The 13,953-nt window shown below is 40.3% G+C and overlaps 1 protein-coding gene across 1 annotated transcript in view; it reads right to left on the bottom strand.

Moving 5' to 3' along the window:
• Positions 1-13,953, bottom strand: part of LOC136144148 (ATP-binding cassette sub-family C member 4-like) — a 146,454-nt gene that overhangs the window by 36,612 nt on the left and 95,889 nt on the right. The window contains 2 exon segments of the mRNA XM_065901807.1: positions 8,733-8,924; positions 9,974-10,074. Coding sequence (XP_065757879.1) covers positions 8,733-8,924; positions 9,974-10,074 — 293 coding nt within the window.

Genomic DNA, 13,953 nt, shown 5'->3' with positions numbered 1-13,953 from the left:
CTTTCCCAGTATCAGGGTCTTTCCCAATGAATGAGCTTATCTCATCAGGTAGCCAAAGTATTGGAGCTTCAGCTTCAGCATAAGTTTTTCCAATGAATATTCGGGGTTCATTTTCTTTAGGATTGACTGGTTTGATCTCCTTGCTGTTCAAGGGACTCTCAAGAGTCTTTTCCAACACCACAGATTGAAACCATCAATTCTTTGGTGCTCAGCCTTCTTTATGGTTCAACTCTCATATCCATACATGACTACTGGAAAAACCATAGCTTTGATTGTATGGACCGTTGTTGGCAAAGTAATGTCTCTAGTTTTTAATACACTGTCTAGGTTTGACATAGTTTTTCTTCCAAAGAGCAAGCGTCTTTTAATTTCATGGCTGCAATTACTGACCACAGTGATTTTGGAGCCCAAGAAAATAAAGTCTGTCACTGTTTCCATTGTTTCCCCATCTATTTACCATAAAGAGATGGGACCCGATGCCATGATCTTAGTTTTCTGAATGCTGAATTTTAAACCAGCTTTTTCATTCTTCTCTTTCACTTCCATCAAGAGGCTCTTTAGATCTTCTTCGTTTTCTGCCATAAGGGTGGTGTCATCTCCACATCTGAGGTTATTGATATTTCTCGCAGCAATCTTGATTCTAGCTTGAGCTTCATCCAGACTGGCATTTCTCATGATGTACTTTGCATATAAGTTGAATAATCAGGGTAACGATATACAGCCTTGAGGTACTCCTTTCCCAATTTTTAACTAGTCTGTTGTTCCATGTCTGGTTCTAACTCTTGCTTCTTGACCTGCATACAGGTTTCTCAGGACATTTTGAACCTTATTTTAAACCCTAATGCATATAACACAGATGGACCATTCTCTGCACACAGGCAGGTGGTAGTGTATACATACGTGGCTCACGTGTGTGTACAGGCAGAACTCAATCATATCTTGAATTTGGTTCCAGACAGCTTCAATCATGTGACTATCACAATATAAAGCAGGTTATATGAATTTTTTGTTTCTCCATTCAAATAAATATATGTTTATACTATATTGTAGTCTACTAAGTGTACAGTAGCATTATATATTAAAAATGATGTACATACCTTAATTTTCAATAGTTTATTGCTAAAAGAATGCTAACTATCATCTGAGCCTTTAACATTAAAATAGACTGATAACAGATCAGAATAACAAACATAATAATAATGAAACATTTTGAAATATTACAAGAATTACTAAAATGTAACACAAAGACATGAAGTTAGCAAACACTGTAGGAAAAATGGTGCCAGTGTACTTGCTTGACACAGCATTGCCATAAATGTACATTTATTAAAAAAAAAAAAAAAAGGATGCATTATCTGTGAAGCACAATATAACAGGTGTGCCTGTATTTCTGGGTGTTCTCATACATAAATCAACACACATCAGGACACAGGTGAGAACTGTATCTGTGAGAATGTGTGGATGTTCCCATGTTATCAGCTCTCCTGAAACTGATCCATCTGTGCAAACAAGAACATTTGTAGACTTTGGGTAAATGGACTGAGATATGTAGGGACACTGAGGACTGTTCATGACCACAGAACTGTGAGTTCCAAACTGCAGTGAGAAGAATTTAAAAAAAAAGGGGGGGGGGGAACTTCCCTGGCAGTGCAGTGGTTAAGATTCTGTGCTTCCACAGAATCTCAGGAGGTGTGAATTCAATCCCTCATCAGAGAACTAAGATCCCACATGCTGCATGGCCACAGGCCCCCAGAAAGAAAAAGGCAACTCATGGAAAATCTGGCTCTGGCTATCCTGCAGTTCAGTCATCAAAACTATAGTCTGAATGTCTTTTCCGGGTAACCAAAGGGTTTTACCAACTGCCTATGGAGGGTGTCACCAGTATCAGTAAGCTTACATCCTTCAATCTAAAGACACCTTGAGGGCTTCCCTGGTGGCTCCCTGGTGGCAAAGAATCTGCCTGACAGTACAGGAAACATGGGTACAATCTCTAGTCCAGGAGAATCCCACATGCCACAGAGCAACAAAGCTCATGCACCACAACTATTGAGCCTGTGCTCTGCAGTGAGGGAACCAAAAGTACTGGGCCCACTTGCCACAACTACTGAAGCCCTATAGACTGTGCTCTGTAACAGAAGAGGCCACCACAATGAGAAGCCCAGGCACCACAACTAGAGTAGTCCCCATTCTCCACAACTAGAGTAAAGCCTAAGCAGCAACAAAGACCCAGCACAGCCAAAAATAAATAAATAATTTATAAAGACACTAAGAGAAAATCTTATTTTATTTGCTTTGAAATGATCCCTTTCTGTTTTTCCAACCACGTTGGTCTCTGATGATGATACCAACTTGTTAGACACTTGCACCTGGATCTCTCTTCACACATCAAGGTCAATATATTCAACACCCAATGCCCCACGCAAAACAACCCCTTCCTCCATCTTCCCCACTTTAATCTCACTACTTCATTTCCAGACTCAGGGGCTGAACTGTCCACCTTACTTCCCTGTGTCCAGCATGGGGCCAAGCCCTGAAGACTCTACTCTTGCAATGTTTTGTGACTCAGTTCCTCATTTTAAGATCCACAGTCAGCACCAGAGTGCCAGGCTGCATTATCTTTCAAAAGCAAGTTAAAACAAACTTTGCTTCATGATTTATTTTACAATTTTAAAAAAAAACTATGTTTTATGATTATGATCCTTAATCATAATCAGTGCAAATGAATCTGAAAAATAAATAAATACTAGTTATACTCAGCACTCTGAGAAAACCATTTCAAGATGATGTTTTTACTTTCGAGAATTCTGTATGTGTTCTTAAAGACACAAGTTCACATATATAAACAAAATGGGATTAATATGAACATACTGTTATGGATTTTTAGTATTTCATAAGAATATTTATTCTAATGGCTACAAAGTATCACAGTATATGTGATCATTTAACAAGCCCCCTACTGCTGGATATTTAGGCAGTTTCCAATAATCTTCAACTATAAATAACTCTATTAAATATCCTTGAAGCTAAACCTTTTTTTTTAATTGCAAATACTCTCAATCATTTCCTTCAGATAAATTCTCAGATGTGGAACTGCTGAGAATCAAGTATGAACACTTTCAGAGGAAGCTGTTAGGCTGCTAACATACTCTCCAGAAATAAGATGCCATTTTCTACTCCCACTAGTTTCCCTGCACATTCACAAACCCGGGTGTTATATCTTTGTTTTAACAGACATCAGTTTGAGTCCAAAAAGTGCATTCACTTTCCAGCGATATTTTGCTGGAGGCACAGCAGCTCCAGGCTCCCTGCCTCCCGCATCTGACCACTCTGGTCCCCGTGCTCTCATTTCTCAGATTAAACTCCAACGGTCGGCTCTGAACCCATCGCTCCACCCCAGGACATCTCTTCTACAAAACTGTTCCCACTGACTTCTCCATCCTTCATGTCCACAAGTCACCTTCCTTGGGGTAACTCGGGAGCTGTCAGAGTTGAACATGAAAATGTCTGCTGCACATCTGGCAGCTGATTTTCCTGAATGCTCTGCAGGCACCTAGTTCTTCATTCACTGGATCAGGGCATCACACTTTTGCTTATGTTGACCCCACCTCCTAAAGCACTTTCACATGCATTTCTACTGAATGCATCTTCACCTGCTGAAACCCTAACCACACATCACTAAGTCTGCCTCACATGCCTAAATCCTTGGAAATGGTCTCCCTGTCCCTCAGGTGGGCTTGCCCCAACCCTAACAGAGGTAATGTCATTTTTGTTAAAACTTCTAAAAAACTGTGACCTCTTTCTAACTTACAAAGCTAATATAGCCATTTTCTTGTTTCTTCAGATGAACTGTACATGTTGACAGCAGACTCTGTATGGGATTTAATTGTCTTATTTGTATTACCTGTGGTGTCCTGAGAAAAAGAAGCTTCCATTGGGAGCTGAGACTTTTAACTCAGGCCAGACAAATTTATGGAAAATTTACTACCATATTATTTAGGTATATGGTAAGTTGGACAAAGAGAGACACAGTAGATGGATCCTACAGCTACAAATGCAACTTCAAATGGCTAACACCTCTTTTCTCACGGGATATACAACCTTTGCAGTATAAGTAGTTATGGTCATTTTACACCCGATGAAAATAATTACCATCTTTATCCAAGCAATTACTCTGATCCCCAGGCTGGGTGCTTTACATGTCTTATCTTGTTTAAGTTGTACAACAACCCTACAGGTTACATCCTATCACTTCCATTTTGCAAAAGAAAAGACTGAGGCTTAGTTAGAGGAATTAGTCTGCCTGAAATGTCAGAACCCATAAGTCACAGGATGGGACTCAAATCCACATCCTCAGGCTCCTCTTCACCTGCTGATGCCCTCCTTACCACCTGGATGGCCTGGCACCTTATCATGTCCCTCTGTGTAGCTAGAACAGAGAAAGTGGGGAGGAGTGTAGCTGCAGTTCAAGGTACAGGCCTAACATAGAGATCCTACAGCCATAGAGTTAAAGCATGATGTGGACACAGGCATGTACCTGGTGAGTGGCAGGAAAGAGTGTGCCTGAGGGCAGGTGGGCCAGCTGTCAGCAGGAAGAACCAGCACACACAGCTGGGCTGAGAGAGACCTGCAGCTGAGTGGGGCACATGGTGCCTGCGAAACAGACCAGACAGACCTCATGCCCTGCTTGGGGCAGCAAAATTCACATTTCATCCCGTCAGGTGGTGAAAGAGCCACACGAATGCTCAGCAATCTCTGACTCCAGTTCCAGGCAGGGCTGAGCCTGTGGGAAATTCCCCCATCCCTGGAGGAGGCTGGTGTGAGGAAGGTGGGACACAGGATGTAAACTGCCTGTGATGAAGACAGACTCTACTGAAAACACTAAGAGAAATACAGTGGACTCACACAGAATTAGATTATACTGTAAAGGCCCGATTTATAGAATATAAAAGTAAGTAAATCTGTATGGTAAGTGGCACAGAACTTTCTAGAGCCTCATGCTGAGTCACAACAGGGATTTAGGTGATTCATGAGCTCAGTTTCAAACTGTCAAAGGACATTTCTTGGAAATCACAGGCTATCAGTGATCAAAAACTGCCTGTGGAAGAGAAAGGACTTTACTAGACGATCCTGTTTAAATGCAATGCTGAGAAAGTGATCCAAATGGGCCTGAGACTCTGCATTTCTAAGAAGCTCCAGGAGATGCAGGTGCTGCTGGCCCTGACATCGCAGTCTGAGTCACAAGGAATTAGGAAATTGGCAGGGGGAGGGGGACAAGCTTACAGTTGAAGGGAAGTGTTTCTAAGAAAACATTATGTAAAAAAACAGAAAATGTAGGAAACTAATATTTTTGCCCATTATACCAAGGTCTAGTAAGCATCTGTAAAAATTTATTATCCAAGTAATAGCTGTGAGCAAAAACAAACAAAATTAATCTATCTCAAGAGCTGAAAAATGCTTTAATATGGCTCAGGACACTCTAAAATGATCAAATCAACCACAAAATCATCTAAATAAAAAATGCAGCCCTATTCAGAAAACCAGGAAGCCTAAGGTGCTATTTACTTTTTTTTTGTTTCTAATTTTTGGCTGAGCTGAGTCATGATTGCTTTGTGCAGGCTGTCTCTAGTTGTGATGAGTGCAGGTTACTCCTTGTTGCAGTGCATGGTTTCCTCACTGAAGTGGCTTCGTTTGTTGCTGAACACAAGCTTTAGTACTTGTAGCACGTAGGCTCAGTAGTTCTACTGTATGGACTTACTTGCTCTGCGGCATGTGGAATCTTCTCAGACTAGGGATTGAACCAGTGTCCCCTGTGTTGGCAGGTGAATTCTTCTCCACTGCAAAACCAGGGAAGTCCTGATTCTTTATTTTCACTTACTATTTCTTCCATGGATTAAAGTTCTGCATAGTACCTACTACACTTTGCTGTTGGCTGTTACCTTCCAGGAATCATGACAGCAGAGGAAACGAGGGAAAGAGTAAAAAGCCCCCCTTCTGCTGGACTGGTTCACTCTGATGTCCCCTCCCCACCCACAGCAGCCTCTCTCAGTCAAATCCAACCCCAAAGGGGTGTCCTGGAGTGATGGGGGTGGGGACCCGTGAGCAGGAGAGGGAACCTGTGATGTACACAGGTAGAGTGAAATGGCTTCATGAACATGCTGCCCGGGTTTCATCTCTCCACACAGAAATGAAGCTAATGGGGATACAGTGTCAAGTTGCTGCAGTCATTAATTCAATCTCCAAATTTAATTTGCCCTCAAACATTTTTAGAATCTCAATAATCCTATGATTTTCAAACTTTAAGAAAGAAGAATAAGAATCTGTTATGTTCCTAAGTTGTACTACAGAGTTTCTTAGATAATTCATATTCTATGCCTTTGGGGAAAATTTAAGACAAATGCAAGTTAACAGAATTACATTTACAATGGAAAACCTGACAGACACATTATCTGAAAGTAAACAAACATTGCCTTCAGTGCTCTAGGGGACAGGATTATATCAAGAGCTGTGGTTAATGTTTTCCTGACATGGCAGTTCACCTTCTTCCTGACCTACAATGGAACTGGGAATAATTAGGACCAGCTTTTGCCCTGTGACTAACTGAAGCTGCTCTCGGGGTAGCATCTGGGGATTAAATTGAATATTTATTTTTTTCATTTTCATGTTACAATGATATCATTTATTAAATACAACTATAGTCCACTAGATGGGTCTGTGGTGGTAAGAGTTTTAAAGAGCAATTCTTTCCATTATTCAGAGTTGTCTTGTGTATGTGTGTGTGTTGGGTACTGGCTGCTCACACCTGTGTGCTACTCACCCTCACAACCAGCAGTCCCTAAGCACCCTTTCTCTGTGCCCTGTAGAATGCCACTTCCTGGGGAACAAAGACAAAAACAAGATGCTCTCTGATTTTAAAAAACTTCAAGGTACTTACTGTGAAATACAGACTCCAAATTATAAAGCATGCTATAGATGCTATCTTTTATTTTCATTATAGTAAAATTCACATAACATAAAATTTAACTACATAACCATTTTTAAGTGGACAATTTGGTGTTCAGTATATTCACATTGTTGTGCAGCCAAGCTCGAGAAAGTTTTTTGCCTGCTAAAACTGAAATTCTATACTCATTAAACAAACAACTCCCCATTTCCCATCCCCCAGTCCCTGGAGACCACCATCCTACTTCCTGTCTTCTTGAATTTGACTACTTAGGAATTTCACATAAGTGGAATCAGAGTATTCATTCCCTTTGTATCTGGCTTACATAATTTGGCAAGATATCATGAAGGTTTATCCACAGATCAGAATTTTTTTCCTTTTTAAAACTGAATAATATTTCATTGTAAGGATTTAGTTCCTTCCAGCTTTTGGCTACTGTGAAAACAGGTGTACCATAATTTCTATCTTAAAAGAAAACATAAGACACTAAGGAAGAACTGAGGGTCTCAAAGATGCATTAGACCAACTCAGAACATGAGGAGACATGCACCAGCCAGATGATGGGGGACAGGTCTCTGAGGTGGAGGGGCAGCGCGCACACTGAAAGCTGGAGGGCGCGGTGCTCTGGGAGAACCACACACGCCTGAGGGCAGGGTATGCGTGAGTCAGGAGACACACTGGCTGCAGAGCGAGGTGGGGAAGAGTTTCCCACCACCTTGTCTGTTCTGGTTGAGTCTTTTCAAGACTCTGTCCTGGGCCCAGCTGAAAGCCTCAAGCTGAACGTGAAAGGAACATCACCAGCAGACATGGACAATGGCAGGTATAGGTCACAGCCTCTCTGCCATCTCCCATGTGGATATTCCCTGCTCCTTCAATGTGCTTTTGATTTAGAGCAAGTCTCCAGGCCCTGCCTCCATCTGAGGCCCTGGTTCCTCACCCTTGACTGGGTCATGATTCAGTCTCATCTCTAGTAGCTACAAGCTCACTAGACGGCCCCCACTGCAGTGGGCTCAGGGCTATGGTCTGGTTCCAGCAGCAGCTCACCCAGACCAGTAAGGATCAGATCTGCGCTAAAGAAAGAAGCAGTCTGTGGGTGGGAGGGCATGGCAGCTCAGTGTGGGTGAGTAGAGGACAAGTCCATGGCAAAAACACAGGGACAGAGGAGTAGGCTGCAACCAGAGGGCACCATGGGAGAAAAAGAAGATTTCAGAAACACAAAGAAGAAAAGATGGGGGACATTGCTGGTGGTCCAGTGGCTAAGAACCTGTGCTCCACAATTCAGGGGGCCTGGGTTCCATTCCTGATCAGGGAACTATTAATAGATCCCACATGCTGCAACTAAGAGTTCAAATGCCACAATGAAGATCAAAGATCCTGTGTGCCACAACTAAGACCAGCACAGCCAAATAAATAAATAAAAATATATTAAAAAAAAATAAAAGATGGAAAGGAATGAAATATTAGAGAGTTAGGAACAGGGAGTCAGGGCAGACTACGCAGACTTCATTATGAATAATTAGGTGTCACATATAGTGTCCTAGGTCAGGTTAAGATCGAGCCCTGGAGCCCAGGACGCATCAACCACCATGAAGGAGCTGGTGACACAGGGTAAAAAATGCTGGTATCCCCATTCCATGGTCAGTTTCCAAGAAAGATTCAGGGACAGTGTCACTGATCTAATCTGCATCCATTAGGAACAAAGAGTCCCCCTGAACATGGACAAGGAAGCCAAGAGCAGAAGTGGTGCTAAACCTTTAGCTAGATTTTAAAGAGGCAAATGGCTTAAACTAACCTTTTGTCTTGAGTCAATGGACATTCCCATGTTCTTCAGTACCAGAGGCCCATCCAAGCTGTACCTGAAGTTCATATTAGTAAAGTAAATCGCTCCATTATGGGGCCAGGATGGAGGTGGACGATATTCATATTCCCAGGGTGCTTCTTTCTCAAGGTCTATATATTCAATCCCCCTCTCTACTGAAATCATCTGAAACACATATGACATCACATGAATTAGTGTCAGAGGGTCTTATGGATGATCAAAGACTGTAAGTAAAACCTTCTGCTTTTTTATGGTTCAGAACACCCCAGGTCTCAGAATTTGTAAAGGACAGAAGTAGGAGTCTGATGAGGTCTTGGATGATTTGCAAACTTGTTCATCATCTTCAACACTTTTACTTATGACTATTCCCTTCAACTTTATATTAAAACTAAAAGCATTAGAGAAATGAATGGTAAAATTTTATTGATTCACCTTTCACATCTGAAAAAAAAACAAGAGAATTTTTTCAAAGAAAAGAATACTTAGGGACACCAATCAGTATGTGTGGCTACAGAAGGGTCACATGTTACAGATGAGCAGAACTGGACAGTCATCAAGACTCATTTAAATAATTAGTCCCTGTCTTCTCTTTTAGAAGACTGACACGGAAAGACTTTGTTTTTCTCCCTTTAGGAGAAGATACAAATATTCAAAATGTATAATTTACATACTAAGGCCTCCTAAACAACCATAACTCCACACCTTTGAGAGCACACTCTGAGGGGAAGCCTATCCTACCAAGAAGAAGGGCTGCCAGCAAATTCAGGTGTTCAATACATACAAGAATAAATGCTAAAATGCAGGGAGGGGTGGAGGAACATATTAATTAAATAAACCTCAAAATATTGGATTCTTTCCTTTTACCAAAAATGAGGAATTAGCCATTAAGAAATAAAGGTAAACAAGATGCTAGGTTAGTAAACAATTAGCCTATATTCTCTCCAGAATTTAGGACTTTCTCCTATGAGACATTTATTGTATTTGAAGTCAGTCTTTGATGAATATAAAATTTTCTGACATGGTATACATAAGTCTGAGAAAAGATGTATATATTTTATTTTACATTAACTTTAAGCAGATGGAGGAGAATACAAAAAAAGTTTGTTAACTATGATACAAAAATAATAGTTTTACTATTTTACATAAGAATTGCTTTTATGCCATTTAACAGCAAGGAGACTTGAAAAGGCTAAGAACAGAAAGAAAAACATCACCATGTTCTCAACTTCGGCACTTTGCCTGACGCACCACTGGAAAATCCCCATGAGTGTGAGAGTGAGAGACAGGACCAGGCCGACCTGCCCGGGAGTCAAAGCTAAATGAGGAAGAAGAGGAATAAGGTCAGTCTACTTCTCAACCCCTCACACAGGTCCTTCTGTCACTTTACAAACAAGACTCCTTTATTTTTATGATTTTTATTGCAGTATAGTTGATTTACAAAGTTGTGTTAGTTTTAGGTATAAAGTGAATTAGCCATATATATATACATATAATCTATTCTTTTTAAAGTTATTTTCCCATATATATCACTATAGAGTATTAATTAGAGTTCCCTATGCTACACTGTAGGTCCTTTTTAGTTATCTATTTTATATAGTAGTGAGAGGACTCCTTGATAATATTTGAATCATTTACATGTAATGATAGTATTACTCATATTACTTCTGTTGATTGAGACCATAAAACAGTTAAAAAAAAAAAAAAACAATAAAAACCCACTATGAGGGACTTCCCAGGTGGTCCAATAGCTGAGACTCCACACTTCCAATGCACGAGGCCTGGGTTCGATTGCTGGTCAGGAAACTAGATTCCACATTCCACAACTAAGACTTCACAAGCTGCAACTAAAGTACTGCCTGTCTCACCTGAGACTGAAGATCCCCTGTGCCCCAACTAAGACCCAGGGCAGCCAAATGAATAAATAATTTTTTAAAACATTATGAATTTAGAAAGAATTAACAAAGTTGTTGCTGCTGTTCACTAAGTAATGTCTGACTCTTTGCGACACCACGGACTGCAGCACACCAGGCTTCCCTGGCTTTCATTATCTTCCAGAGTTTTTTCAAACTCATGTCCATAGGGTTGGTGATGCTATCTAACCATCTCATCCTCTGCTGCCCTCTTCTCCTTTTACCTTCAATCTTTCCCAGCATCAGGGTCTTTTCCAATGAGTCAGCATTTTGCATCAGGTGGCCAAAATATCGGAGCTTCAGCTGCAGCATCAGTCCTTCCAATGAATATTCAGGGTTGATTTCCTTTAGGATTGACTGCTTTCATCTCTTTACAGTCCAAAGGACTCTGAAGAATCTCCTCCAGCATCACAATTCAAAAGCATCAATTCTTAAGCCCTCAGCCTTCTTAAGGGCTTCCATTGTGGCTCAGCTGATAAAGAATCTGCCTGCAATGCAGGAGACCTGGGTTTGATCTCTGGGTTGGGAAGATCCCCTGCAGAAGAGAACAGCTGCCCCCACCAGTATTCTGGTCTGGAGAACTCCATGGACTGTATAGTTCATGGGGTCTCCAAGAGTCAGACATGACTAAGCAACTTTCACTTCACAGCCTTCTTAATGGCCCAACTCTTACGTCCTTACATGACTACTGGAAAAAACATAGCTTTGACTATGTGGGCTTCTGTTGGCAACATGATGTATCTGCTTTTTAATATTCTGTCTAGGTTTGTCATAGTTTTCCTTCCAAGAAGCAAATATCTTTTAATTTCGCAGCTGCAGTCACTGTTCAAAGTGATTTTGGAAACCAAGAAAATAAAATCTGTCACTGCTTCTACTTTTCCCCATATATATGCCATGAAGTGATGGAACAGGATGTCATGATCATTGTATTTTGAATGTTGAATTTCAAGCGAGCTTTTTCACTCTCCTCTTTCATCCTCATCAAGAGATTCTTTAGTTTCTCTTCACTTTCTGCCATTGAAGTGATATCATCTGCATATCTGAGGTTGTTGATATTTCCCCTGGCAATCTTGATTCTAGCCTGTGAGTCATTCAGTCTGGCATTTTGCATGATGTACTCTGCATATAAATTAAATAAACAGTGACAATATACAGCCTTTTCATACTCCTTTCCCAATATTGAACCAGTCTACTGTTCCGCATTCAGTTTTAACTGCTTCTTCTTGACCTGCATACAGATTTCTCAGGAGACAGGTAAAGTGGTCTGGAATTCCTATCTCTTACAGAATTTTCCACAGATTTTTGTGATCCACACAGTCAAAGCTTTTCACATAGTCAATGAAGCAGATGCTTTTCTGGAATTCCCTAGCTTTCTCTATGATGGTATGAATATTGGCAGTTTGACCTCCATTTCCTCTGCCTTTTCTAAACCTGGCTTGTAATCTGGAAGTTCCCAGTTCACATACTATTGAAGGATTTTGAGCACAACCTTACTAACATGCAAAATGAGTGCAATTGTATGGTAGTTTGAACATTCCTTGGCATGGCCCTTCTATGGGATTGTAATGAAAACTGACCTTTTCCAGTCCTATGGCCACTGCTGAGTTTTCCAAATTTGCTGGCATATTGAGTGCAGCACTTCAACAGCATCTCCTTTTAGGATTTTAAATAGCTCAACTGAAATTCCATTACCTTCACTAGCTTTGTTCATAGTAATGCTTTGAAGTTAAGACCCACTTGACTTCACACTCCAGGATGTCTGACTCTAGGTGAATGACCACACCATTGTGGTTATCCAGGTCATTAAGATCTTTTTTGTACAGTTCTTCTGTGTATTCTTGTCACCTCTTCGTAATCTCTTCTGCTTCTCTTATCATTTCTATCCTTTATCATATTAATCCCACCTGGATTGAGATACACTTGACAGCATTATATAGGTGATGATCATGTCATTATTCAGATTTTTGTCCCTGTGGCTTCAATTATCATTATGTAATTTCACTTTCTACATCCAATGTAGCTGCAGTTAAAACTACAAAAATAAGGAATGGGTTCTAAGAGGTAGTGCTTTTAAATCTAAAATATGACTCTCACTGTTCCATTATTAATGACTATGATTCAGTGTTATTACTATGGAGTAGTTAGGGACAGTGACTTCATGCCACATTCCAACAGCTGTTCATCTGGTACTCACACAGCAGTGAGGATATTGTTTTTGCAACAGAGAATCTTGCTCACCCCAGTACACCAGACTGCTACAACCAAGAGATCTAAGTAGACTTAAAGCTAAAACCTAAAACCTAAGCTGTACAAAAAGCTTAATAGTAAACTTTATTCTCTCCTCCTAACTACAGGACACTACCTGGAATGTTCAGAAGATCAGTTTGCTACAGTTGTATAGACCGTCAAACCATTCAAGAAAAATAAAAAGATAAAATATCTCAACAAAGATCTACTGCAAATAAATAAACTACTCAAAGCGATCTACAGATTCAATGCAATCCTTATTAAATTACCAATGGCATTTTTCACAGAACTAGAACTAAATATTTTACATTTTGTATGGAAACACAAAATACCATGAATAACCATGCAGTTTTGAAACAAACAAAGAAGAAAAATGAAGCTGGGAGGAATCAGGCTCCCTGTCTTTAACTATACTACACAACTACAGTAATTGAAACAGTATGCTACTGGCACCAAAACCAAAAATATAGATCAATGGAACCAGATAGAAAGTCCAGAGATAAACCTATGCACCTATGGTCACCTATGGCAAAGGAAGCAAGAATATCCAGTGGAGAAAAGACAGACTCTTCAATAAGTGTTGCTGGGAATACTGGACAGCTACTTGTAAAAGGATAAAATTAGAACACTCCCTAACATCATACACAAAAATAAGTTCAAAATAGACTATAGACATAAATATAAGAACAGACACTACAAAACTCTTATATGAAAACAGAGAGAGAAGTTTCTCTGACATAAACTACAGTAAGCTATTTATTGACCCACCACTTAGGGCAATGAAAATAAAATAAAACATAAAAATTTGGAACCTAATAAAGCTTAAATGTTTTTTAACTGTGGTGTTGGAGAAAACTCTTGAGAGTCCCTTGGACTGCAAGGAGATCCAACCAGTCCATCCTAAAGGAAATCAGTCCTGGGTGTTCATTGGAAGGACTGATGTTGAAGCCGAAACTCCAATATTTTGGCCACCTGATGTGAAGAGCTGACTCATTTAAAAAGACCCTGATGGTGGGAAAGATTGAGGGCAGGAGGAA

This window comes from Muntiacus reevesi, chromosome 11 (genome assembly GCF_963930625.1).
Source record: "Muntiacus reevesi chromosome 11, mMunRee1.1, whole genome shotgun sequence".
NCBI lineage: Eukaryota > Metazoa > Chordata > Mammalia > Artiodactyla > Cervidae > Muntiacus > Muntiacus reevesi.
The sequence above is the reverse complement of the archived record's forward strand: the minus strand, read 5'-3'. Positions and strand labels throughout refer to the sequence as shown.